General features: G+C 38.8%; 3 protein-coding genes across 5 annotated transcripts; 2 read left to right on the top strand and 1 right to left on the bottom strand.

Moving 5' to 3' along the window:
- The first annotated feature begins 3233 nt into the window (after positions 1–3233).
- LOC134228040 (uncharacterized) lies at positions 3234–4869 on the top strand. 3 transcript variants are annotated; one of them, XR_009983825.1, is made up of 2 exons: positions 3234–3562; positions 3734–4334. XR_009983825.1 is itself a non-coding variant. In XM_062709801.1 (2 exons), the coding sequence occupies exons 1-2, from the start codon at positions 3526–3528 to the stop codon at positions 4862–4864; spliced, it is 318 nt and encodes a 105-aa protein (XP_062565785.1). In that variant the 5' UTR covers positions 3234–3525; the 3' UTR covers positions 4865–4869. The 3 variants fall into 3 exon arrangements, 1 of the variants encoding a protein (XP_062565785.1); XR_009983824.1 differs by having other exon boundaries at positions 3623–4334; XM_062709801.1 differs by lacking the exon at positions 3734–4334 and adding an exon at positions 4584–4869.
- A 284-nt stretch (positions 4870–5153) lies between these two features.
- On the bottom strand, positions 5154–15201 carry LOC134221465 (RNA-binding protein spenito-like). The gene is made up of 3 exons (XM_062700656.1): positions 15102–15201; positions 13610–14797; positions 5154–5710 (listed from the first exon to the last, which is right to left on the bottom strand). Exons 1-2 carry the CDS (start codon positions 15199–15201, stop codon positions 13641–13643), a joined length of 1257 nt encoding a protein of 418 aa, XP_062556640.1. The 3' UTR covers positions 5154–5710; positions 13610–13640.
- Positions 15202–16003: 802 nt separating this feature from the next.
- Positions 16004–17680, top strand: LOC134227831 (mitochondrial fission process protein 1). Its single transcript, XM_062709512.1, has 3 exons — positions 16004–16211; positions 16637–16874; positions 16940–17680. The coding sequence occupies exons 1-3, from the start codon at positions 16160–16162 to the stop codon at positions 17106–17108; spliced, it is 459 nt and encodes a 152-aa protein (XP_062565496.1). The 5' UTR covers positions 16004–16159; the 3' UTR covers positions 17109–17680.
- Positions 17681–26884: the final 9204 nt, after the last annotated feature.

Below are 26884 nucleotides of genomic sequence, written 5' to 3'. Positions count from 1 at the left end.
TGGATGTATTGTATATACCTATTGTTGAATAAAGAGAACTGCAGCTGCTGGCAGAATTATCAGTCAGTAGCCTGCCGTGGTGTAGAGAGGGAACTCTAGTTGTTATTCTTTGTGAGGGGGTTCCCTTCTATGGCCAACAGGTTATGGGCCCAGGAACGATTCCCGTTCTCCATCTTAGTGGGATGTTATTGCCGTCGACGTTATCGCAGTGGGATCATGGATCGGCCACATAAGTCGCGTGGCGCAGTGGGATCATGGATCAGCCACGTAAGTCTTGGGTAGCGCCGGACGGAATTCATCAGGAGGTTGGAACGTTCGGTAGGATGCTGGCTGGTCAGCAGGAGTTCGAGAGGAGCGTCGGAACATTCAGGAGCTGGTCAACAGGGTGCTGTGCAAACGTCGGATAGAGGCCATTTGTACGGGCAACGGATTGGGCCAGGAGGAATTGTTCAGCGAAGAGGAGCTCTGGACGGGAGGCTCGGTGTTAGGAGGAGCTAGGAGAGTTGCGAGGCGTGCACACTAAGGAGGAGTGTTGGAATATCAGGTAGTGTGCGACGCTTCGCTGTAGATCGAAGATGGATAAGAAGCGGGCACCGGTTAGTTGTAGTTGCACTTTGGTATAGATTAAGAAATATTGTTATGGATGTATTGTATATACCTATTGTTGAATAAAGAGAACTGCAGCTGCTGGCAGAATTATCAGTCAGTAGCCTGCCGTGGTGTAGAGAGGGAACTCTAGTTGTTATTCTTTGTGAGGGGGTTCCCTTCTATGCACGCACAGAAATAAATTGTAAACTTTACAAAATACAGGGTCAAATTCGACAAACTTGTTTGTTATCTCAGGGCTTACAAACATTTTTGTTGAATTCAACCCAATATGTTTGTTGTTCCAACAATCATGATAGTTATACACACTTAAACAGCATTGCAACGTTCGGTATTTTGTTTACTGAGTTTCAACTGCAAAATTTCTTTGTTACTGAAATACTGTTATTTTAGTGGACCTCCAATGATTGTCAGTAATAAATTTCCGAGTTTCGGTAAAAAATTATGCTTATCGTTCTGACGTTTACTTATTTTTACTGAACAAATCATTAAATCCGTAAATTGCTGAACTGCACAAAAAGTCGGTACAAATCAATACAGCACCGCCGGTAAAACATTAAAATTTACCGACTAGAAAAATACTGAACGCTATTGTAGAGCACTTTGTTGTTTATTTACCATTTTGAAAAAAAAAATCGTCGGGCACAAGTTTCTAAAGTCTCAAGTCTAAAGTGCAAAATAATCGCTAACGAATAAAAATAACTTTATTTTATTTAGCTTCGATTCCTGCCTCCTGCCTCCTGCCTCCTCCTGCCTCCTAGACAGCATCCGACGGGGTCCGCCACTGCCCGCCATCAGCATCCCGGTTTCAAAGTTCGTCAGAGCATTCTGGCAGGTGATTTTGAGCGTTTCCCACTCTGCTTTGAAGGAGGCTATGGGATCCGGCGGCAAGGTTACCGCTGCTTTCGACATATGGTCTTGCATAGTTTGCCTCTGATCAGTGGCTTTGTTCTCCCCAGAACCAGTGTGTAGATGCTTCTCAGGCCGAACATGTTCAAAAGGTACCACGACGCGGATGTTCCCCACGAAAGGCTAATTCGATACCCCACCCCACGTCAGCGGGAATAGAACTTTCGACGTCACGAACCCGGAGAACATCCAATTGATCCAGCCACCGAACACTATCATCGGTGAATGGTAATGAAGTTACGGGCGGAGCCCGTTTCTGTGTCTTAAAACAACCCGTTTTCACATTGTTGTAGTAATGCCGTCTAATGGTAAACGACTGCGGGCTGAGGTATTTGTCGTTCTCACGGAGAAGCCGCACACGGTACATTGTCTGACTGTCTTGTATCTGTATCAATTCGAAATGAATATCGAAAAGTATAGTAGTTATCATATTTCCCTTTAAAAATCTAGCAGAATTTATCACAAAACCCCTGAAATTGGTCCATAGTATTTATATTTCATGCGATGGTTCATTGATTAGATATACTGTCCAATCAGTAAAATATTTTCCAAAAAATAAATCCACATTACTGACTAACTCAGTTATGTTCACATAAACAAACTACTTTTATTACCGATTTTAATGCTATTTTGACATATCTCGTTTATGCTGACAACTCGGTAATATAAAATATTGCTGTTGAAATTACTGGGCGATCCGTAGTCCAAAAACTCAGTAAAATTTTACCGACTCCGGTAAAATAAAGTAGCTGTGTACATATTATTTTGACGTTTTGTCGTTTTAACAATATTTTTATTAGTTTAACAAACGTGTTTGTTAAAACCACTATATTTTTTGTAGAATTGTCAATATTTTTTCTTTACATTTGAGGTTAATTACGAACACACAAATATTTTACAAAACAATATATTTCAATTTTTATTTGCAGACTATAGTTCATGCTATTATAAATAACACTTCCATTACAATAGGGCCCCAACCTCGACCCAATCATCTTTTTTCCATTCGTCTGATGAGAAAGATATAACGGGATCAAACCATTGACGAATACATAGACGGAGTGGTGGCCATTTTTTCGGGCACCACTATATACCCCTGGGGAGTGACGGATTACAATTATTACAATCACTCGACCATTGAGAAGCCCCTCAATCCAAATCACGTCAGTTTGACAACAATTGTCATTTCCATTTTTGTTTACCTCCTGTTTCTGATTCAAAAATCAATAAATCGAGACGAGTTTGTTTAATCACGGTGGAAACCAATGTTCTGAAGCCAAAACAAGAAACACAACAGCGGTACACTCGAGGTCGGGGAGTGAAACGTACCAGCAATGGCGCTAAAGTGGTACCCACCAAGAAAATTCATCCTCGAGCGATTCCCGAACCGGATCCGCCGGTTCAATACATTTCGTCGGTAATTGTGGATGGTCAGGATGTTTACTATACATACTCAAAAAGAAGGCGACGATAGTTCGGAAGCAATTGGATTGAGGAGGAGGATGCCTGCGATTGTGTCGTTAGACGTTGATGGGACCTACACGGACGACGCGCCGGAGGGGTAAGAGCAGCAGCTGCTGAAGGATGAGCAAGAGTACTATAATGTTGAACCGCTGGAGTCAGATGTTTGTTTAATCTGCTTGAGTTGTCGGACCTCAAGGACCACATTGTGGACGCACGACGGATTGAAGAGCAGATCAAAGATATGGCATGTGAATATTATAACAGAATATTTTCGGATATTAAGACCCTGGGCCTGGACCGACACATCGGTAAAATACACTTCACAGGATCACCTCAATGGACACACTGGGGATCGTGTTTACCAATGCGGTGAATGCAAAGATCAGCGTATGCCTTCCGGATGGGATGTCTGGTGCACAAAATCTTCGACCATGTGAAGCTGAACGGCGTATACGTGTGCCCCGGGCTGTCGAGCGGCACAAGTACCGGCACAGCCGAGTACTGCACCAGTAGCAGCAACAGCACCAGCACCAGCTAGATCTAATAATGGGACACAGCGGAAGAAGAAATTCCGTCAACGCCGGTAAGACATCTTATTTTTCAAGGAAAATGAGCGAAACAAATTTCTCAATGTTTTTGAAAGCTTCTCCAAAAACCGAAACGTGGATCAGTCGCTTTCGTCTGTACCACGAAACAGGAAGAAATTTTAATATTAATTTACGGTAAGCCATTGACATTTCTTTTACAATTATAGTTTTTTCAAAAGCTCCAGAAACAAGTGAATGTTGCTTCGATTGATTATGTCATATTGATTTTACTTTTGAACACATAGGCTTTGGTCCGATTCGCGAATTAAAATCAAATTAAACTTAAAAATGACAGTTCAATAATTTTCAAATAACCCTACTCGCAGAGCAAGATTACTTTGACCGATGTTGAATCGTTTTTGATAGATGTTTTGACGGTCTTACTGGGTAGCACCAGCCATTCTCATGAGCGGGGGATTTCATAATTTCCGAACTGTCACTTTTAAGTTTAATTTGATTTTAATTCGCGAATCGGACCAAAGCCTTACAAAACAATACAAAGTACGAAAAAAGTCCTCTTGAAAGAAATTTATATAAAAAATGAGAATTATATTTCGGTAATTCCTATTTCAAAAAATGGGATTTGGTTCGTTATTTAGAGGGCAGGCCATAGTAATTTATGTATTCAATATGAATGTAATGTTTTTAAACATATCAGGCATCATTTTTCATAGGGACGTATGTAACAAAAGTAAACAAAACGAGATTTTGAATACAACATGACAATCACACGCGACTTTATATAATACTCATCGATTTTACTGATTTTAGATCTTAAAACTCTTTAATACAATCTTTTTACGAATCGACGTATGTAGAATTTTCTATTTTTGAAGTCTCACTGTTACATACGTCGCTTTAACATATGGGAACTAAGAGCGACCATGTGAATATCATGTTGTATTAAAAACCTCGTTTTGTTTACTTTTATTACATACGTCCTTATGAAAAATTATGCTTGAATTTGAATTTAATTAATTATTTATTTATTCATTATTAATGAAAACTATTTTCCAGGTCAACAGATCAACAGCTTCGTCTTGATGGACGATCGCATAGTTGATGTAATTTCCTTGGAAAAAACTTATTCATCTCGGACAGTCAAATGCCTAATCAAGCTGATTTGTTTATGCTGGATCTCTGACACTGAGCTGGCGGGTGGATTGGACGACGGTCATCTGATGATGTTCAACGTGGACGACGGTGACGAAGAGACTATGAATCACGAGTTAAAGCAAAATTTGCACAATAAACATCCGGTGCCTGCCGACTTGCATGTTGATTACGGAGGCGGATGAATTGGGTTTGCTGTACAAGTACCCTCAGCAGTCAGAGCACAATTGTTATTAATAAAGGTGGAGTTTGGAAGCATTTGATCGGTATGGTCACAGTGGAAACGGAAGACCCCATTCGAGAAGCAAGCAAACAACCGCGCCCTGAAAAAAGAAGAAAAACAAGCGATACGTTCTGGTGAACAAAACCAATAACAATATGAGCACTCCTTGCCAAATAAACAGAAGGATGATTCACAATTAAAGCCAGAGGGAATCAAAACGCCATTAACTCAGAAAATAAGAAAATGGTAAATAATTTGAAATTAATGATTTATTGGTTTATTATTAATAAAAACTGTTTTCAGGTCAAGGAAGGAATTGTGGCCGTACGTGAAAACAGCTGGACAGGCGGTCTCCAGGCGCGCACGTTCCTTATCCACATGAGTTGCGCGTGGCCCATTTCCTCCGGAACTTGAACTTTCTTGTGCCTCAACACGGAACCAAAACCAAAGTCACTACCGAAAAGTTGTTGCACTCAGGATGTTGCACTCACTCATAACCTGCCAATCCAGCTAGTTGACGTAGATGTGGATCAGTAATCCCAGTTAAGTAACCGCGAATCGAATCCGAAATCTGCTGCGTGATCTGGTCAAGCTTCTCAAGATCATCGGGTCCGATCCAAGATACTACCAACAAGGACGACTATCACCGTAATTCAAGCCCAATCACGAATCGCAGCACTCGAGAACCCGGTTGGAGATCAAGAGATGCGATTAATGCTATGGAGCAGCTACATTAACGTCCGCTGGCAATGCTGTCTTTATGGCAAACGCCAGCGTTGAAGCCTCGTCATCACCAGCAATTATTGACCTGGAATATAGGATATCGTCAGTAGAAGATTATTACCCAGAATAATATTTAATTCTCGATTTAATTAATAATAAACATGACAGTTTAGTATAGCGTACTTCACTTGGTTCGAATATGTAATGCATTTTACACACATTTAAATATGAAAGAAAACCATCATTTTGAGAAATTCAGTACACATTTAGTTTTGAGAGTAAAATGTTATTTTGAAAGGGTAAATACACATTTAGTTTTTAGAGGAAATCGTTATTTTGAAAAGTCGGCTCTTGTCAAAGTTCATTTTGAAGTGACATATTTAGAATTGTAAATTCAACAATCTTATACTTTCTACTGAAAATCACTAACTGATTTTCTTAATTTTACCAACGTTTCTTTCAATTTCACCAACGATTTTTTATTTGTGTGAAGTTAAAGTAATTTTTCATTTGACTTTGATGTTATCCCAAATGAATTAAAATAACAAAAACCTCATTTTTATTTTAAATGCGTCGAATTGTACAACTAAATACTGAATTGTTATTAAGATAACTAGAAAGCATAGTAATTTTTACTGCCAAGTTTGTCTTTGAAGCCATAGTAAAATTAACGCATTTTGTGTTCGTTATAAACACGGTTCGTAGTCTGCACAAATTTAGTGGCGTGTTTTCAATTTAACCCTACAATATAGTAATTTTAACTGTAAAGCTACTCTCAGTATTGAATGAAATCCTGTCGAACAAGCCGATGGATAAGCGGATAGAGAACATTCACACACAGTTGGAAAAAGTTAAAAACGAGACAAAATTGTATTGAAAGTGTGACCATCTCCAACACCGGCTTGCACAATGAAAAATATATTTTATAGGGTTACAGCGGTGCGGATTTAGGGATGAATATAAAATAAATGACCAGTTAATTCCGTCTAAATATATAATAAATCGTTATAGTTGTTCACTAGTCTGCAAGATAGATATAAAGATAAATGCGATACTGACTGATATGATGGAATAAATAGGGTCTCTGCACCTGGATTTAACTCATGGCTCCGATGTTCATCTCATCAAAAACAAACAAATTAATGGTTGAATGGTTGGTTGCTTGAGTGGTTGACTGGTTGGTTTACTGGTTGATTGATTGGTTGTGGTTATTTAGTTGATTGGTTGATTAGTTGGTCGGCTGGTTAGGTAGTTGATAAGTTGTTTTGCTGATTGCTTGATTAATTAGTTGGTTGGTTGCTTGATTGGTTGATTAGTTGGTTGGTTGCTTGATTGCTTGGTAGATTGGTAGCTTGTTTGACTGGTTGGTTACTTGATTGGTTGGTTGATTATTTGGTTGGCTGCTGCTTGATTTGTTAGTTGGTAGTATGGTATGATTGATTAGTTGGCTGCTTGACAGGTTAATTGATTGGTTAGTCGGCTGGTTAGTTGATTATTTGTTTTGTTGGTTGCTTGGTTGATTAGTTAATAAGTTGATTGGTAGCTTGCTTGAATGGTTGGTTGCTTGATTCGTTGGTTATTTGGTTGATTGGTTGCAGCTTGATTTGTTAGTTGGAAGAATGGTTGATTGGTTGGTTGCTTAATTGTTGGTTGGTTGCCAATCCAACAAACCAATCAGGTTATATGATTGATTGGTTGCTTGACTGGTTGATTGATTGGTTGGTCGGCTGGTTAGTTGATACTGTTTAGTTCAACCGTCTAAGACGAGTTTAGGACTCTCCATTTAATTCCACCAATTATTTTGATATCTTTTCAGATACGTATTTCGACCACAACTGTGTGGTCGTATTCAGTGTCTCGTACTCGACTGTTTTGTTGCTTGCTTGATTAGTTCGTTGGTTGAATAATTGATTGGTTGATTGGTAGATTGCTTGATTGGTTGTTTGGTTGATCGGTTGATTGGTTGCTGCTTGATTTGTTAGGTGGTAGAATGGTTGGTTGGTTGGTTGGTTGGTTGCTTGATTGTTGATTGGTTCTCAATCATACCAACTAATAAGGTTATTGTGTTGATTGGTTGCTTGACTGGTTGATTGATTAGTTGCTTGATTGGTTGGTCGGCTGGTTAGTTCATATGTTGTTTTATTGGTTGCTTCAATGGTTGCTTGGTTGATTATTAGTTGGTTGGTTGTTTGATTGTTTGGTTGTTTGGTAGCTTGCCTGAATGGCTGATTGCTGGATTAGTTGATTGTTTGCTTTACTGGTTGATTGAATGGTTGGTCGGCTGGCTAGTTGAGTAGTTGTTTTGTTGGTTGCTTGAATGGTTGATTGGTTGGTTGCTTATTTGGTTGATTATCTTGTTGGTTGATTGGTTGATTAGTTAGTTGTTTGATTGGTAGCTTGCTTGATTGGTTGGTTGCTGGATTAGTTGATTGATTGATGGTTGGTTACTTATTTGGTTGATTGGTTGCTTTACTTGATTGCTTGGTTGTGGTTATTTAGTTGATTGGTTGCTTGATTGGTTGGTCGTCTCGTTAATTGACAAGTTGTTTAGTTGATTGGTTGCTTGATTGGTTGGTTGGTTGCTTGATTGGTTGGTTGGTTGCTTGATTAGTTGGTTGGTTGCTTGATTGCTTGGTTGATTATTTGGTTGATTGCTGCTTGATTTGTTAGTTGGTAGTAATGGTTGATTGGTTGGTTGCTTGACAGGTTGATTGATTGGTTAGTAGGCTGGTTAGTTGATTAGTTGTTTTGTTGGCTGCTTGGTTGATTGGTTAATAAGTTGATTGCTGGATTGGTTGGTTATTTAGTTGATTGGTTGTTTGATTGGTTATTGGTTGGTTGCTTGATTGGATGATTAGCTGGTTGGTTGTTTGATTGCTTGGTTGATTGGTAGCTTGCTTGAATTGTTGGTTGCTCGAATGTTGGTTGGTTGCTTGACTGGTTGATTGGTTGGTTGCTTGATTGGTTAGTCGGCTGGTTAGTTGTTTAGTTGTTTTGTTGGTTGCTTGGTTAATTGGTTAATAAGTTGATTGGTAGCTTGCTTGAATGGTTGGTTGTTTGATTGGTTAGTTGATTGATTCGTTGGTTATTTGGTTAGTTGATTGCTGCATGATTTGTTAGTTGGAAGAATGGTTGATTGGTTGGTTGCTTTTTTTATTGATTCCTTGATTGGTTGGTAATTTGTTTGATTGGTTGCTTGACTGGTTGATTGATTGGTTGGTCGGCTCGTTAGTTCATATGTTGTTTTGTTGGTTGCTTGACTGGTTGATTAGTTGGTTGGTTGAATGATTGCTTGGTTGATTGGTAGCTTGCTTTAAAGGTTGGTTATTTGATTGATTGATGCTTGATTTGTTAGTTGGTAGAATGGTTGATTGGTTGGTTGATTGCTTGATTGGTTGGTAATTTGGTTGCTTTACTGGTTGATTGGCTGGTCGGCTGGTTAGTTGATATGTTGTTTTGTTGGTTGCTTCAATGGTTGCTTGGTTGGTTAATTAGTTGATTTGTTGCCTGATTGATTGGTAGCTTGCTTGAATGGCTGATAGCTGGATTAGTTGGTTGGTAGCTTAATTGGTTGGTTATTTGGTTGATGGGTTGCTTTCAGAGCATAAAATATTCACTTTCATGAAACATATTCACTCCGACTTTTGACATTCGTGTTTTGATTATTCAAAACATAGAATGACTTACTCAGTTTACTTCTTCATAAATTCATTCAATTGATTACCACTGAGTATGGTAATTGCGCGCGAAAAAAACAAAATTAGCCTTGATTATATTGACATTTGACGCTAAAAATGCCCCTCAATTGAACGTCGGGATTAGATCTATGCGTGTAGTTAAATATTTAAATCATCAAAAATGTGTTCAGTTTTACGATTATTTAATAATTTGTGATATTCAAATAAATACTCACTGACCCATATTCATCATGAAAATTGACGGTGCAGAGCCGAATATGAATATGTTTAGAAGTGAAGTGACAAAGAAGGCCGATGGGCTTTCGAATATTTACAGCTCTGGTTGCTTTACCGTTTGATTGAATTGTTGGTCGGCTGATTGGTTGATTAGTTGTTTTTTTTGGTTTCTTGATTGGTTGATTAGTTGATTGATTGATTGATTGGTTGGTTGCTGCTTGATTTGTTAGTTGATATAATGGTTGATTGGTTGGTTTCTTTTTTGTTTATTGATTACTTGATTGGTTCATAATTTGGTTGATTGGTTGCTTGAATGGTTGATTAGTTGGCTGGTTGAATGATTGCTTGGTTGATTGGTAGCTTGCTTGAATGGTGGGTTGCTTGATTGATTGGTAGTTTGCTTGAATGGTTGGTTATTTGATTGATTGCTACTTGATTTGTTAGATAGTAGAATAATTGATTGGTTGGTTGATTGCTTGCTTGATTGGTTGGTCGGCTGGTTAGTTGACATGTTGTTTTGTTGGTTGCTTGGTTGGTTGATTAGTTGATTCGTTGCTTGATTGATTGGTGGCTTACTTGAATGGCTGATTGCTGGATTAGTTGGTTGGTTATTTGGTTGATGGGTTGCTTTACCGTTTGATTGAATGGTTGGTCGGCTGGTTGGTTGATTAGTTGTTTTGTTGGTTTCTTGATTGGTTGATTAGTTGATTGATTGGTTGTTATGCTTGATTAGATAGTTGGTAGAACTGTTGATTAGTTGATTCCTTGATAGTTGGCTGGTTGCTTAATTGGTTGGTTGGTTGCTTCATTGTTTATTGGTTGCTTGGTTGGTTATTTAATTGATTGGTTGCTTGATTGGCTAATCCAGCAATCAGCCATTCAAGCAAGCTACCAATCAATCAAGCATCGAATCAACTAATCAACCAACCAAGCAACCATTGAAGCAACGAACAAATCAACTAATCAACTAACCAGCCGACCAGCCAATCAAGCAACCAAACAATCAACCAGTCAAGCAATCAATCAACCAAATTACCAACCAATAAATCAATCAACGAACAATGAAGCAACCAACCAATCAACCATTATTCCAACTAACAAATCAAGCAGCAACCAACTAAACAAATAACCAACGAATCAATCAACTAACTAATCAAACAACCAACCATTCAAGCAAGCTACCAATCAACTTATTAACCAATCAACCAAGCAACCAACAAAACAATTAATCAACTAACCAGCTGACTAACCAATCAAGCAACCAACCAATCAACCAGTTAAGCAACCAACCAACAATTACCATTCTACAAACTAACAAATCAAGCAGCAACCCATAAACCAAATTACTAATCAATCAAACGACTATCCATTCTAGCATGCTACCAATCAACCAACCAACCAATAATCAAGCAACCTACCAACTAATCAATCAATCAAGCAACCAACCAATTAGCCATCCAAGCAACCAACAAAACAACTAATCAACTAACCAGCCGACCAACTAATCAAGTAACCAATCATCCAACCAGTCAAGCAACCTATCAATCAAATAACCAACCAATCAACCAAATAACAAAACAACTAATCAACTAACCAGCCGACAAACAATCAATCAACCAGTCAAGCAACCAATCAACTATTAACCATTCAACAGTTCTACCAACTAACAAATCAAGCAGCAACCAACCAATCAATCAATCATTCTACCAACTAACAAATCAAGCAACCAACTAATCTACCTATCAAGCAATCAACAAAACAACTAATCAACCCATCAAGCAACCGACCAACAATCAACCAAACAACTAATCAAGCAATCAACCAACCAATCAAGCAATCAATCAACTGAATAATTAACTAATCAACCATTCCAGCATCCAATCAAGCAACCAAACAATCAGCCATTCAAGCAACCAACAAAACAACTAATAAACTAACCAGCCGACCAACCAATCAATCAACCAGTCAAACAACCAATCAACCAAATTACCAACCAATCAAGTAATCAATAAACAAAAAAGAAACCAACCAATCAACCATTATTCCAACTAACAAATCAAGCAGCAACCAACTAAACAAATAACCATATAAATAAATATAACCAAATATAACCAAATAAATAAATCAACTAACTAATCAAACAACCAACCATTCAAGCAAGCTACCAATCAACTTATTAACCAATCAATCAACCAACAAACAATTAAACAACCAACAAACAATGAGCAAACAACCAACCAATTAAACAACCAACCAACTATTAAACTGATCCAAAATTATTTATCAGATCGCTCACTGCAGGTAAACTATCAGAATTCTAAATCTGATAGATTACCTGTTAGAGCTGGTGTTCCCCAAGGTAGCATACTGGGGCCCATATTGTATAACATTTTTACTTCTGACTAACCTGATTTACCACCAGGGTGTCAAAAATCTTTGTTTGCAGATGACACAGGTCTCTCAGCCAAAGGGCGAAGCCTTCGTGTCATTTGTAGTAGATTGAAAAAAAGTTTGGATATTTTCTCCACTTACTTGCAAAAATGGAAAATTTTCCCGAATGCTTCAAAAACTCAGTTTATAATTTTCCCACATAAGCCGAGAGCTTCTTATTTGAAACCTTCTAGCAGACATATTGTCACTATGAATGGGTTTCCAATTAATTGGTCTAGCGAATAGAGATGTCGCAAATTAATCGATTACTTCGATTAATCGATTCATCGTTGTGATAATCGATTAATTTTGAATCGATTATTACCCAACGATTAATCGATATAATAATCGAGAGGAATCGAGGGTAATCGATTAGTTACTAATCGATTAATCAGGATTTTACGACATCATAAGGATGTCGCTAATTAATTGATTACTTCGATTAATCGATTCATCGTCGTGATAATAGATTAATTTTGAATCGATTACTATCCAACGATTAATCGATTCTACAATCGACAAGAATCGAGAGTAATCGATTAGTTAATAATCGATCAATCAGGATTTTACGACATCTCTACTAGCGAAGCTAAATATTTAGAACTTCTGCTAGATCAAAAATTAACTTTTAAAAATCACATTGAAGGCCTTCAAGCCAAATGTAACAAATATATTAAGTGGATCCACTTATAAACAGAAAATCAAAACTTTGTCTTAAGAACAAACTTTTGATTTACAAACAAATTTTTAGACCAGCCATGCTGTGCCAATATAGTTGCTGCAATACCAGAAAGAAGGCACTTCAGAGGATTCAAAATAAAATTTTGCAAATGATTCTGAAGTTGCCTCCGTGGCATAGTACCAATGAACTTCATAGAATTTATAATATTGAGACATTGCAACAAATTTCCAACAAAATAATTTCGAATTTTAGACAAAAATCTTTGCAATCTTCTATTGCAACGATTAGCTCCTTGTACCCTTAGTAAAAATTAGGTTAAGTTTAGTTTGAGTAGAAAACTTTGTAATTCCTACATGGTTTAATTCAATCAGAGGAAATATCCTAACTGCCAGAGGCAATTGAAATGTATTAATAATAACTAAAAGCGTAACATAGCAAATAAGGATGATAGTGTTAAGAAAACACGGAACACCTAGTCCAAGAGATAAATGCATGTATTAGATAATTAGCAAATAAAATTAGTCAAAAAAAAACTAATTTGCAGCTGCCAAAGAAACATTATTTTCTTTTTTTTTGCTGTTTATACAAAAATATGTATTTACTTTTTCCGATGCCTATGATCTTGGAACCCGGGAGGACAACTTTCTTCTGACGATTATCATGAGGCTAAACGATGATACTTTTATGCCCAGGGAAGTCGAGGCAATTTCCAATCCGAAAATTGTCTAGACCGGCACCGGAAATCGAACCCAGCCACCCTCAGCATGGTCTTGCTTTGTAGCCGCGCGTCTTACCGCACGGCTAAGGAGGGCCCCGATATGCCTATTCGTTGTAAATAAAAGCATCTTATATCAAATGACAAAAACAATAAACTGCCGTAGATAAACGTTGCAGCAACGAAAAAGTATTTGATAACAAAAATTAAAATTAAACCTTTTTTCGTTATTCATCATCTTACCTTATGTGTTATCTGCGCCCTCATCCGCAACTCAGGCGGTTCCTCCTCGGACCACCACGATTACCAGATGGTCTTCCTTCAGTCCCTCCTCGGTGAGGTTGTGACATGTTCGTTTCAACAATTCTGTCGAAAAATCGCTTGGCGGGAATGAGTAGAGCACACCGGTTGCTTCCGTTTCCTTATTGAGTAAGGATATAACGCCGGCCGCTTCTTTCTGCTTCAAGTAGGACACGAGATTACGCAGTGGACGCGTCTGAACGCTGGCATCATCCGACGATGCTACCGATGACGTCGATCCCGGCAGGCCGAGGAAGATTGCGTGCGACGATGACGTCGATATGCGCTTCTGCACATCTTCCAACTTGGGTTGATCGAGGCGTAGTCGCTGAGTAATACGAAGGTGGTGTTTACCTTCCTCGTCCTTCATCAGGCTGTCCACTATTTCGTTGTTTCCGTCCGTTAGGTGCAACTTGGCGGGGAATAGTGAACTCTTCAAAATCAGCGCCCCTTGCCAGAATGTGGTAGATTTCCGTGCGACTTCTGGTAACGTTCTTGCATTCGATAACATGCCATTCCTATGAGAAGACGAATCAGAATCCGAATCAGCCGGACTGCGTCGCCTCGGTGAACGGGAGCGAGATCTATCGATTCCTGGTTCACGTGATCCAGAACGACGGCGTGAATCATATTCGCCATCGGCTCCTGATCGACGCCATTCATCATTGTCCCCGTGGTGCGGTGGGCCATCACTATGAAAACTGCCACGGAAACCACCACGCCCGCGGAATCCTCCTCTGCCGCGGAACGGTCTTCCACCATAGCCGTACAATGAATTTTCCTCGTATGATGCACCACCTTCCGGATATTCGTAGTCGGGGGCGCGACGATACTCACCGCCTTCCTCAAAACATCCACTGCGCTTTGAGAACGATGGTGTTGTTCCGTTGTCAGCAAAATCGATACGAATACGACGATCCGGTGCCCCTAACGGGAATCCACGCATTTCCTTCACAGCAGCCGTAGCAGCATCAATTGAATCGTACAGAATGTAGGCCTGGTTGTCCCCTTTGTTATATTCGATCTTTTTGATGGCACCAAAACGGTCGAACTCACGCTTCAACTGAGTAACGAAACGAACAAACAACAAACGAACCGAAACGACGTCACAAGGTGAGGGAGAAAAACAAACTGTCAAAACGTCAAGAGGGGTAAGTCAGCGCTCGTAAAATATTTATGTAATTCGTCACCCACGAGGGGTATTTTCTTCAAAATGAAGAAGAAGACATGGTGCCCGATTTTCTGATGGCTTTGTACCGGACATTTCGGTCTATGTATTCGTCAATGATCAAACTGAGGCATTTGCTAAAAGATGGAATATTATAAATATATTATAAAATAATAGATATTTGGCTTTATTTTTGAATATATATACTTACTTCTACGTTTAAAAAACAATTGTGCTACCATTACACTTTCGATTGTTACTTGTTACTTTCGAGCGACATGGAACGCTTTCCACTAGAAAAAAATTCACGCGGAGTCACTTTTCCCATTGCAACTGATTTGGCATTTGGTACGCTATTAGCAGCCATATTAGTTTTCTTTGACAGATTATATCAACAAACCAATTTGTAAAAGTAAACATAATTTATGGCGAAATCAACAAAATTGGTTTGTTGACATTACAAATTTTGATTTTCATTGAAACAAACAGTCATGGTTGGATTCAACAAGCCAATTTGTTGAATCAACGTAACAAAATTTCTATGCGTGTGGCCAACAGAATGGAGTATCCTCCTCCACTCGATCCTAGACCAATCACTTCCAGTCGCCCTGAACGTTTAGCGCCCTCAATAATATTATGCATCTCGAGATAAAATAGAATACTGCGGTTTCCTGCTGATTGCTTCTCAGGTAATCGCAACGGTCACTAAACACAACAGAGTCAATGAAAATCTCACCCACCGTATGCACTTGTCATTATAAACACTCTCCATGTACTCAGTGACTCCAGTTGCCTCTCACTAATACAATCGAACACTGCTGTTATTTCGCGAAAAGCACGTGGTTTTGTTTTGAGCGGGAAAATTCTGCCTATCTTTTAACACGGCGGCTATCTTGACGTTTACCTTCGCAGTCGAGTCTGCGAGTGTAAGACCGCCGCAGCATTCTGGAAAAAGATAAGCGCGACAATACCAATTCTGCGAAACATTATCAATCTGTAAAGAGTTAGAAAGTTAAATGTTTTTTCAACGGAATTAAGTTTGTTGTTTTCGTATTTGATGGTTAGGTTATTTTCGAGTGTTATGTGAGAAATAAAATAAAAAAAGGCCTTTTACTGATGAGCAACAACAGTTTCTGGCAGCACTGTGGACCTCTGTGGACAAGCAAACAAAGATTTATTTGTAAACAAAATTGGCCAAGTCAAGTCAACGATCGTTATAGAATCTGATAATCTTGCATCAACAAAATTAGGAAGAATATTGGTGGATTTAGTGATATCGTTTCCTGTCCAAGGTGTAAATCCGCAAGCAGTTCGTTGAAGAGAACATGTCTGTTACGGAGAAGGACCTGTATCGGGATACAGCCGTACGTTATCTCGGTAAGTTTATCTCCTTTTGCGCTGAGATTGGTGGCGCCAAAGTTTCCCATTCCAATCAGTTGCAATCCGTTACATCATCGAATCCGAGTCTCGATTTTCGGCTGAATAATTGCTACAAATAATTACTAATATTGATTGAGACAGTGGGTATGAGGGCTGTTATGAAAGAATCTGGAGATAAATATAAATAGTACAGTACTATCCCATTTAAATCAATCACTTGATTGTAACTTTACAGATACCTATTTTGACCCTAACAGTAAGGTCGTCCTCAGTGTCTCGTTCGTCAGGTCGTGCTCAAGTCAAGTACCTACGAGAACGTGTAGACGGCCTTACTGTTGAGGTTGTAATACGTATCTGTAAAGCTACAATCAAGTTCCTGATTAATCCTTATTCAAAATTATTCCAATTAAACTGAATTGCAGGCTATGCCAACGAAATAGGAGAAGCATTCCGACCGGTAATCAAAAAGGTGTTTGTTCATGCCAGCTATGGTATTGCGGTAGCATATGTGCTCGCCGACACGGCGGATAAATCCCGAAAGCAGTACGCAAAACCGGAAATTCTTGGAGGCGGCCTCCGGGGAGCAGCAATCGCCTCCGGGGACACCTTACTGTGGCAAATGTTTGCTTCGGTTATAATACCGGGATTTACCATTAACAGGTAAGTACATGTAATGGCAGTCCTCGAATTGGAAATAACACATTTCTATTTTATTTATTCTGTAGAATTTGCTGGCTTACAAAAAAAGCTCTCTCGATGAACAAAGTGAAAGGTCCGGTGGGAAAATGGGGACCAACTGCGATAGGGTTACTGGCAATCCCCTTCATTATTCATCCCATCGATAATGGGGTGGATATGGTGATGGATCAAACATACCGCAAGTATGTAAAATAGCCAAAAAATTGTCCTACCACAAATGCCAATTAGGTCGTCGCCAGCGTTTTAGGTAATTTGTTGTTTGGTTGTTGTCTATGGTTTTAGGAGCTTTATAATTATATCGATTTAAGAGTTGTTTAGTAGGTACTTGAAAATATGTCTCGTCAGTTCTTTGTGGGTTCATTTCATTTATCTTTAGTTCTGAATGATTATCAAATAGTCATTTTGTATTCGGTATAAATATCATTTCTAGTCTAGGAGTTTTTGAATCAGTATCTAAATTATGGTCAAAATCATCTAAAGTTTAATTTCATGAATTTCTCAATTCCGCCGTATCGAACATTTTCATACACAATTGGTACCAGAGTGAGAAAAAAAAAACAACACTATTCCTTTTATCTGCCTACAGGCCGAGTTATTACCTTTTATATTACTCTATAAACGAGGCCTTACTGTTGAGATAGGTATTTGCCAAGTTTCAAGCATGTAGAGAATGTAAATAGGATAACTACGATCAGCACTGTCTTGTTTTATAAATAAGCGATACCACATTTGGTTTTCAAGAAAATATTCGGGCTTTTGAGGAATTTCACTTAAGATGTCTTTTACCATATCGATTTCTGATGGTTAATGTTGAATTGCTTTACTGCCTGTAACCGCATATTTGTCCCATATGAATAGGGTACCCAGCAAAGATGGGCCTGTGGCGGACGGGAATGAAGGGAAGCAGAATATGTACGGTTTACAGTATAATATTTAGCTTTTATTTCTCATTTAAGAATACACGTTTTGTTTGTTTACCGCGCGAAAACTGACAGAGCTTTTTCTCTCTTCATGACGTTTTTATCGTTCATAGATTACGTCCCCATATGCGCCCCCCCAGTTACGCTAAGAACCGGACTCGTAAACCGGATCGAGTAACTATTGTTCGAATATCTTCTTCTGGATATTGTGTAATGCTTCCGTCGCAGGTGAATGCTGGCTTGAGTCGGTCAACAGAAATTGTTTGCTTTTTGCCTGATACTAGTATTTCAAAATACTTTTCGCTGCGTGCTAAAACCTTGTACGGCCCTTCATATGGTTGCTGTAGAGCTCGTTTAAGTGCATCAACACGCACAAAAACGTGACTGCATGTCTTCAATGCCTTGTGCACGAAAACTATCGGTTTAGAGTGATGGTTAGTACTTGGTGGGCGAATTTTGCTGAATGACTGATGTAGGTGTTGTGCAAAATCCGACTTGTTTACGATTTGCGATGACGGTGGATCAAAGAATTCCCCTGGAAGTCGCAATGGTTGACCATACACTAAATCTGCTGCAGAACATTTTAAATCTTCGCGATAAGCACTTCTGAGACCCAGTAGTACTAATGGTAATTCCTCGCTCCACCGTTTTACATTTTTGCACATTAACGCTGCTTTCAGTGTTCGGTGGAAACGTTCAACCAATCCGTTGGCTTGTGGGTGGTAAGCCGTAGTGTGAATGTGATGAGTTCCTAATATGTATGCCAACTCGCGGAATAAATCAGACTCGAATTGACGGCCTTGGTCAGAGGTTATAGTCTCCGGAGTTCCAAATCGAGATATCCATCCAACGGTTAGAGCCTTTGCAACAGTACTAGCTGTGATATCCGGCAGTGGAATGGCCTCAGGCCATCGGGTGAATCGGTCGATTATTGTTAATACGTAGCGATGTTCGTTTGATGCTGGTAGTGGTCCTACAATATCTATGTGTAGATGTCGGAACCTAGATTTTGGAACATCAAATGGTACAAATGGAGCTACGGTGTGACGGTTCACCTTTGAGAGCTGACAATCGATGCACGTCCTAACAAATTGATTGATGCTTTTATTCATTGCAGGCCACACGAACCTTTCCGAGATAAGCTTCCTTGTAGCTCGTGCTCCGACATGGGCCAGACCGTGAAAATGCTTCAAAATAGTATCTCGATGTTTCACTGGAACGAAAGGACGGATCCGGTCATTCAATGATACGTCACAAAACACTGGACGTGCAATATGAGGGAATCGTAATGGCTCAATTTTTAAAGAAGATGACGCCATAAGACGTTTGAGTTCCATATCGTCAACTTGATCTGCAGCTATGGCACTGTAATCAATCGCAGCAATCATCTGACGCAGTTCGGCTTGCATATCTACAGCTTTCGGAATGAATCTCTTGTAAACATTTACTAATGCGAGAAACCTACGAAGATCCTTTACAATTGCGGGTCGCGGATATTCAAGGACGGCTTGAACGCGAGAAGGCAACGGGCGTAGCCCCTCACTGCTAACCGAATATCCAAGAAACTCAACTTCGGATTGAGCGAAATGACTTTTGGAAACGTTGATCACCAGACCATATTTCTTCAATCGTTCGAAAACAATCCTAACGTGAACCAAGTGCTCTTCCAACGTCCTCGATGCGATGCCAATATCATCGATGAAAACTACCACGAAGTCAAGGTCGCCAAAAACTTTATGCATGAACCGTTGAAATGATTGGCTTGCATTACATAGACCGAACTGCATTCGGGTGAACTCGTACAACCCAAACGGTGTAATTACTGCGGTCTTAGGGATGTCAGCTTCTTCAACCGGAATTTGATGATAGGCGCGCACCAAGTCCAAAGTAGTGAAAACATGCTTACCTTGGAAAGAGTTGAGCAAGTCGTGCACATGAGGTACTGGGTAGCAATCCGGAACGGTGGCCTTGTTCAACTGTCGGTAGTCCCCAACAAATCTCCATTGCCCATCTTTTTTGGGTACGCAGTGGAGCGGGCTTGCCCAGCTGCTGCTTGATGGTCTGCAAATACCCAACTCTGACATCAAGGCAAATTCTTCTTTTGCTGCTTGTAATTTATCTGGGTGCATTCTTCTCGCCTTCGATGCTATCGGCGGACCTTTTGTGATGATATGATGCGTGACATCGTGCTTCACTTCGCCCTGTAACTTTGCTGGAATTGTTATTTCACGATACTCCGCTAGTAGAGCATGGAACGGATGGTCGGCGTTAACGGTGGTGATGCTATGGAGATCGGTGGTCATCACCTCACCAACGGTATGCAATTTTGTGCTGCTGTCTATTAGACTCCTGTTCTTCACATCAACCAACAACCCGAATTGTGCCAGAAAATCGGCACCGATTATTGCTTGGCTTACATCCGACACTAAAAAATTCCACGTGAATCGCCGTCTCAATCCTAAGTCAGTCGAAATGAACTTTGTGGAATATGTTTTTATTTCAGAGCCGTTGGCAGCGTGCAACACGAATGGCATTGGTCCAACAGATTTTTGTTGCCTGCTTGCTGGTACTATGGAGACGTCAGAACCCGTATCAATTAGGAATCGAATACCACTTGATTTGTCGTATATTTTTAGACGTCGGCTTGAAAAACTAGTGCCCACCTTAGCCGATTCAGATGAGCATGATTCTAGTTTTTTGGACCCTGGTAAGTGCATGGTGGCTTGCAACGCTGTGCCTGTTGTCCAAATTTCCGATGGTACCAGCACATATCGTTTGTTGTTCTGAATGCTGACGATGATCGGCTACGGCGGCGATCGGTGCTAGTGCTCCTTAGTCGACGAAATTCTGCGCTGAGTGTTTCAAGCTGTTCTTTCATGTGCGCCATCTGCTGATTAGAATCACATACAGTGGAGGAAACGGCTGCAACATTGGGAGTCTCCGTCATTTTGTCCGCCATTTCCGCTAGTTTGGAGAGAGTTCCGTCACTGATCATGAGGATCGGCCGTACATGAGCCGACATGCGCTGCAAGAACAGCATCTTCAGGAGATTATCGTTCACGTTCAGTCCCGTGGCCAGCTCTTGCATTTTGGCCAAGAGATGCGTTGGGCGCATGTCGCCAAGATCTGTGGAACCAAGTAGGCGTTCTAGTCGGGCCTCCGGTGATAAAGCAAACCGTGCAATTAGTCGACTTTTGACTGATTTGTACTTATCAACAGCCGGTGGATTGGAAACTAGATCAGCAATATGGCAGATTACTGACTGGTCCACTTTTGCCACAATGTGGTAAAATTTGGTTTCATCCTTCGTTACATTTGCAAGGATAAACTGCGCTTCCGCTTGCGCAAACCACATTTCCGGATCTGTTTTCCAGAATTCGGGCAGCTTTACAGAAACCGCTGCTGAAACCGTCGCAGCAGCGCGCGCGGTCTGCTGATTGTTGTCGTCCGTCATACTGAATTTGAGGTTATGAATCGAGCAAAAGTCGAAATAACGAAAAAACGACCGAATCGTCGAACCGTGTTACGCAATTACTTACGGATCACGTCGGGGTCACCAATGTGGCGGACGGGAATGAAAGGAAGCAGAATATGTACGGTTTACAGTATAATATTTAGCTTTTATTTCTCATTTAAGAATACACGTTTTGTTTGTTTACCGCGCGAAAACTGACAGAGCTTTTCCTCTCTTCATGACGTTTTTATCGTTCATAGATTACGTCCTCATAGGCCATTTATGCGATTACAGGCAGTTTAGCTTTCTACCAATTGTTATGAAGCTTTGCCATCTAGTCTAATTAAACTACACTCTCGAACGTAAAATAAATTAACGCCAATATAAAGGTAAACTGTTGAATGAATTGGCTTACCTCTTAACTCTTAGAACCTTGTATGGTCTACCCGAAAATTTACGCTAGGGAAAATTGAACTTGACAGTGAAATCGCCGATGTTGATGAGAATATCACGTGCAATAAATGTAAACTGTGTAGTTTCTTAGTATTAAATTTGAATTATTGCTGTTAAACTCGAAGGCTCTTAAGTAGAAATAAACGCCTTGCAAAGGTGCTGGATTTTAGCCAATTACGTAAGCTTTCGAAAAAGACAAATTTATAGGAAAACGGGTAAAACTTGGTGCTCAAAATACTCTGAAACAATAAATTGTTCACGACAAAAAAAGTATCTATGAAAATAGAATTTTCTCCGAAAGCCATCACTAAACGAGACTGCAATTTTAACATCAGGGAACGTCCATTGTTCTCTTATTCGCTATTTGTCAGCCGCCAGCAAATATTGATGGTAGCCGAAATCATCCATCACCTCGGCGGAATCCCCGAAAATTTCACTGGCGGGCCTTGTCGCGCTCCGTTCATCACGTTCATAAATTCAGGTTGGTATTTCAAAAGCTGTGAAAGTTCAGGTTAGTGGCATATCCTACACGCTCGTCTAGCTTCTGGTGGTACGTTGGTGGTTGGATATTGAAACGCATCGTTCTGTTGTTTCGTGAATTCTTGACGCTGGAAAGTCGCGCCCGAATTTTTGGTCTATCTGTAGCAAGTGTCTGCACTCGGATGTTGCCTGGTGTGTTTGCGGATATTCTTACGTGCCAAGTAGGTCCCTACTGCTGTTTGCCATCCCTCTTGCAGCAGCAAAGGTTACAAGCCGCAGATCATTATCGTTGGTAGCGGAATGAAGGCTTTCCGTACCAATGACAGGGCGAAAGACAATTTTTACATCGTGTTTTGGGCCTCTTAGAAGGTCACGTCTCCACGCTCAGCAATGAACATTAATAAAAACAAGAGGAAGGGCGAGTCTTTGAATTCTCCACTTCCTTCTAAGAAACAAGGTTTCAAGACCGTCCTGCGCGGAAAAAATAGATTCCTTCTAACTCTAATATCGGAAATAATTCTTATCCTATCGAACTGAGCAATCGGTTTGATTTGATTCATGGCGAAATTGAGCAAATCGAATCTACTTCTAGCCCAGGTGATTCGGTCCATGCGAAAAGGCAAAGGGCCAATGGTGGTATCTGTTGCCGAGTTTTCTGGCTTTAGGAATGAGATTTTCAGTAACCTTCAGGGAATCAAAGTTTCATTTCAGATTGCCAGGAAGGGTGACTGCTGCGTTTTGTCGGGATCCTTTGGAAAATTCAATCCGAATCTAGGGGCCATTCAGAAACCACGTGGTCATATTTTTGAAGATTTTCAACCCCCCCTCCCCCCATGTGGCTTATCGTGGTCAAAAGGACTTCCCGAAGAAGAATGAATTCCCTATGAAATTTTGGAAGAATTTATGGTACAAATTTAAAAAAAACAAGAATCTCGAGAATTCTAAAGATTTATTTTTTGAAAATCCAAAGAATTTTTTGAAGATAATCCATAGACTGTTCCGTGGAAATTCTAAATAATCCCTCGAATAAAAAAATACTTGGAAAATTTTAAAAAATGTGATAGAATTCACAAAGAGCGTAAAAAAGTATTCCGAAAAATTTTCATTTCAAAATTCTAAATTTGAAAAAAAAAACCAAAAACAAAAAATCAACGGAAATATCAAAGTGTTTCATGTGGCATTGGCTGTTTAATATCTTTCGGAAATTCTGAAGAGTTTTTATTGAAAAATTCAGAAGTCTTCTTCTTCTTCTATGGCTCCATATTCCAACTGGAAGTTGGTCTGCTTTTCAACTTAGTATATTCTATTAGCATTTTCTTAGTTATAAATTGAAAGCTTTTATATGCCAGCCATTGCAGACTGAACTGAACATTTTGAGTGCACTCCTTAAAATGTTCGAAAAACTTCTTTTAGAAATGAAGAATTTCTGGTGAAGATTCGAAAGAACTTGTCGTAGAAAATTTCATTAGAATGTAAAAAAATATATGAAAATTTGAACATTTGAACACGGGACTGTTTTGAATTTTCAGACAGAATTTACATGGAATTTTTTTCGGAGTTTTAAGGAATTTTTTTCGCAATTTACACTGGAGATGTTTTGTTTTTTTTTCATTACCAATTTGTAGCAAAATTTCCAAGTAAAATTTTTCAGAGAGAATTGTCAAAAATCATTCTGAATGCCAGCACTTTATCAGGATTATATAAAGGAATTTCAAAGTTTTTACAAGTAATTTCTTTACTGGATTTTTCCTGAATATCCTCAAGAAATTCTTTTAAATTTTTTTCTTGGATTATTGTAAAAACATGAATATTTTTCAAATTTGTAGCTGCAGTCCGCTGATGCAAAAGTGTCGACAAGGATGTTATCGATCATTTAGTAATCTGCATTCGATCATTTAGTAGTTTTTCAATAACTCATTCCAGAGGCTAAATTTCAAAATGTGTTATATGGTAGACTTCTAGTGCAAAGGTTTATCTACTACTCTGCCTAACAGTTCGTTGGTTTAATTTCACTTATAACTTAAGACTAAATGATTGCATATTTTGTTATCATTTAGTATAAGTATGGCAACTAGCACCGTAACTCCTTTAGCAGTGGAATTCAAACATCAACATCGAAGAGTTGTAGAAAAACCTTAGCACTAAAAGTCCACCATACAACACATTTTTAAATTTAGCTTCAAGAATGAGTTTTTTGACAAACTACTAAATGATCGAAAGCAGATTATTAAATGATCGATAACATCCTTGAGTATCGGCGGCGTGATGCCAAAAACCATCTGCGGCGGTGGCGTGGTACGGCGGAATTTTTTTTATATTTTCTCATTTATCCTTTCCAAATTTTTTGTTGCGGAAATTGAGACTGAATCGCAACCTGTTTTTTCGTTTATTTTTTTTTATGGAAAAAGGATCTGGCCATCCAGAAACCACGTGGTCATGTTTTTGAAAATTTTCAACCCCCCCTCCCCCCATGTGGCTTATCGTGGTCATTTGGCAGACCCCCCCTCCCCCCTGACCACGTGGTTTTTTTTTTCAAGTACAAAAATTGAAAAAAAACCTTATGTAACTAAAACATATGGTTAATCCGATCAATTTTGAAGATGGACAATTTCAATTGATTCAAAATCAAACTAAACCCAGCATGGAAATTATAAATTCATGAATTCGAAAATTTTGATGATGTTATCATGTTGTAATGTGTATCAGGTATTAGGAGACCTTGAACTCACACACCTTCAATGCATCAGGAGGATACGAAAAAATGTGGACTCGCGAATATATTATGAAAATTTCGAGAAAAATTTATAATGGTTTAGAAATTTTCCAAAATATCCCAAAATATATATATTTTATTAGTGTTTTTTTCAATAACTATAAAGTTCATCACTGAATATCCCTATAGATTCCTTAGAGTATTTGGGACCTTCCATAGCTCTGGAGGTACTGGAAATTCTTGAGATATTAACCTCAGCGAAGCATCTGAACTGAGCTCCTACAACGAAAAGTTTATCAGAGAATCACAAAGTTAATATGAAATCTTAGAGATGCAAATAAAACCACCTACTGTTGTTTCTTTTAAGTAGCATTCCTGTAGAAATTTCAGTATTGTTTTCAGAATCATCAATATTAGAAATAAATAATTACAAAATATTTTTTTTTTAATTGTTCATTGCTAATATTGATTTATTCATGAAAATTTTGTATTTTTTCGTTGAACATTTTGATTTCATAGTCATTGTGCAATTTTGGGTACCTTGTCTCTTGGATCTCATGTTAATGGAAATTAGGATCATATGCTTATTTCATCGGATTGGGTATATACCGATAATGAGAACATTGCAAATGTCTTGATTGATCTGGTACATTCGTGGGATGAACTTGAGAGCATTTTGAAGTACCTTGAGCATCTCCTATTCCTGAATATTAATAACTGGCTTAACGTTCAGGAGTGTTCAGAATGATTCAAACATTTAAACTTTATTTACATGCTCTTAGAATCGAAACCTTCCCAAGGTTTCGGATATCTGAGTTTTCTTGGTCAGTCAAATTTGAGCTCCCATATTTTTTCTGTAAAGCCAATATCTAGATGAACAATTTTACTGGAGAAAATGGTGGCCTAGCTCTCTGTTGTGATTTTATAGACAATCTAAAACGCTGGGCATATATAACCCATCATTCCTGAAAGGGTTGAGATTTGTTTTGGAATTCAATTTCAATCGTTATTATAACACTATTTTTTAACCTAGATTGTTTTAGGAATTGGAGTGTTTTTTTTCTGGAACACTGCCACTTTTTTCATATCGCAGGAATCTCCTTAGTTCTAAGACCCTTTTATGAATTTAAAAAGCATTTTATTTAGAATTTCATGTTGATTTTTTAAATGCAAGCTTCTCTATGTCATAACCTTTTTCATGCGCACTACTAGAATTTTGTGCATTTAGAACATTTAGGTGCATTATTAATTTTTTCGATCAATTATCCTAATTATTCAATATCATAAAAACTAGGCTTCTTAAGCCTAAATTATTGCCTACATTTATTGCTTGGATTAATTTTAAATTCCAAGATCTTCTTAATTTTCAAGAATAATTATTCTGAAGTTGCAAGGAAACCCTTCGGAATATTGACAAGAAATTCTTCGGAGTCTCCACGGAAAAATCTTTAGAATATAAACGACATTTTTTTCCGAAATTCTGTGGAAGAGTTCCGAAAAATGTTCGGTAGAAATTTTGAAGAACTAGAAGAATCCGTAGAAGGATCCGAAATGCATATTTACGATGATAATTCCTATAAACATTAAATTCCGAAGAATTTCCAGTATAAATTAGAAAAAAATCCAGCTTACTTTTCTACAGAATCTCTAAAGATTTTTTTCAAAATCATGGGCGACTTTAATGATCCTTCAAAGGAAATTCTTCTAAATTTCCAATGGATTTTTTTTCGTTTTCCATCAGAAATTCCTAGAAATTTTCAGCAGTTTTTTTTAATTTCCAAAAGAAATTATTCGGAATATGCCAAAATGGAAATTCCTAAGATTTTCCAGTAGAAAATCGAAATAAGTTCATCTGAAACCGTCTAAGACGAATTAAGTACTCTCCATTTAATTCCACCAGTTAATTTTCGTTATCTTTGCAGATACGTATTTCGACCACAACTGTGTGTCA

This window comes from Armigeres subalbatus, chromosome 3 (assembly GCF_024139115.2).
Source record: "Armigeres subalbatus isolate Guangzhou_Male chromosome 3, GZ_Asu_2, whole genome shotgun sequence".
In the NCBI taxonomy this organism is placed as follows: domain Eukaryota; kingdom Metazoa; phylum Arthropoda; class Insecta; order Diptera; family Culicidae; genus Armigeres; species Armigeres subalbatus.
Note: the sequence above shows the minus strand (reverse complement) of the source record. Positions and strands in the feature narration are given on the sequence as shown.

Excerpts from the sequence above, each read along its gene's own strand:
- LOC134228040 (XM_062709801.1), top strand. The coding sequence starts at position 3,526 with ATGGGACACAGCGGAAGAAGAAATTCCGTCAACGCCG. Across the intron at positions 3,563-4,583 it reads AAGAAATTCCGTCAACGCCG|GTCAACAGATCAACAGCTTC; the intron begins GTAAGACATCTT and ends ACTATTTTCCAG.
- LOC134221465 (XM_062700656.1), bottom strand. The coding sequence starts at position 15,201 with ATGGCTGCTAATAGCGTACCAAATGCCAAATCAGTTGCAATGGGAAAA. Across the intron at positions 14,798-15,101 it reads GCGTTCCATGTCGCTCGAAA|TTTGTTTTTCTCCCTCACCT; the intron begins GTAACAAGTAAC and ends ACGTTTTGACAG.
- LOC134227831 (XM_062709512.1), top strand. The coding sequence starts at position 16,160 with ATGTCTGTTACGGAGAAGGACCTGTATCGGGATACAGCCGTACGTTAT. Across the intron at positions 16,212-16,636 it reads TACAGCCGTACGTTATCTCG|GCTATGCCAACGAAATAGGA; the intron begins GTAAGTTTATCT and ends ACTGAATTGCAG. Across the intron at positions 16,875-16,939 it reads CCGGGATTTACCATTAACAG|AATTTGCTGGCTTACAAAAA; the intron begins GTAAGTACATGT and ends TTTATTCTGTAG.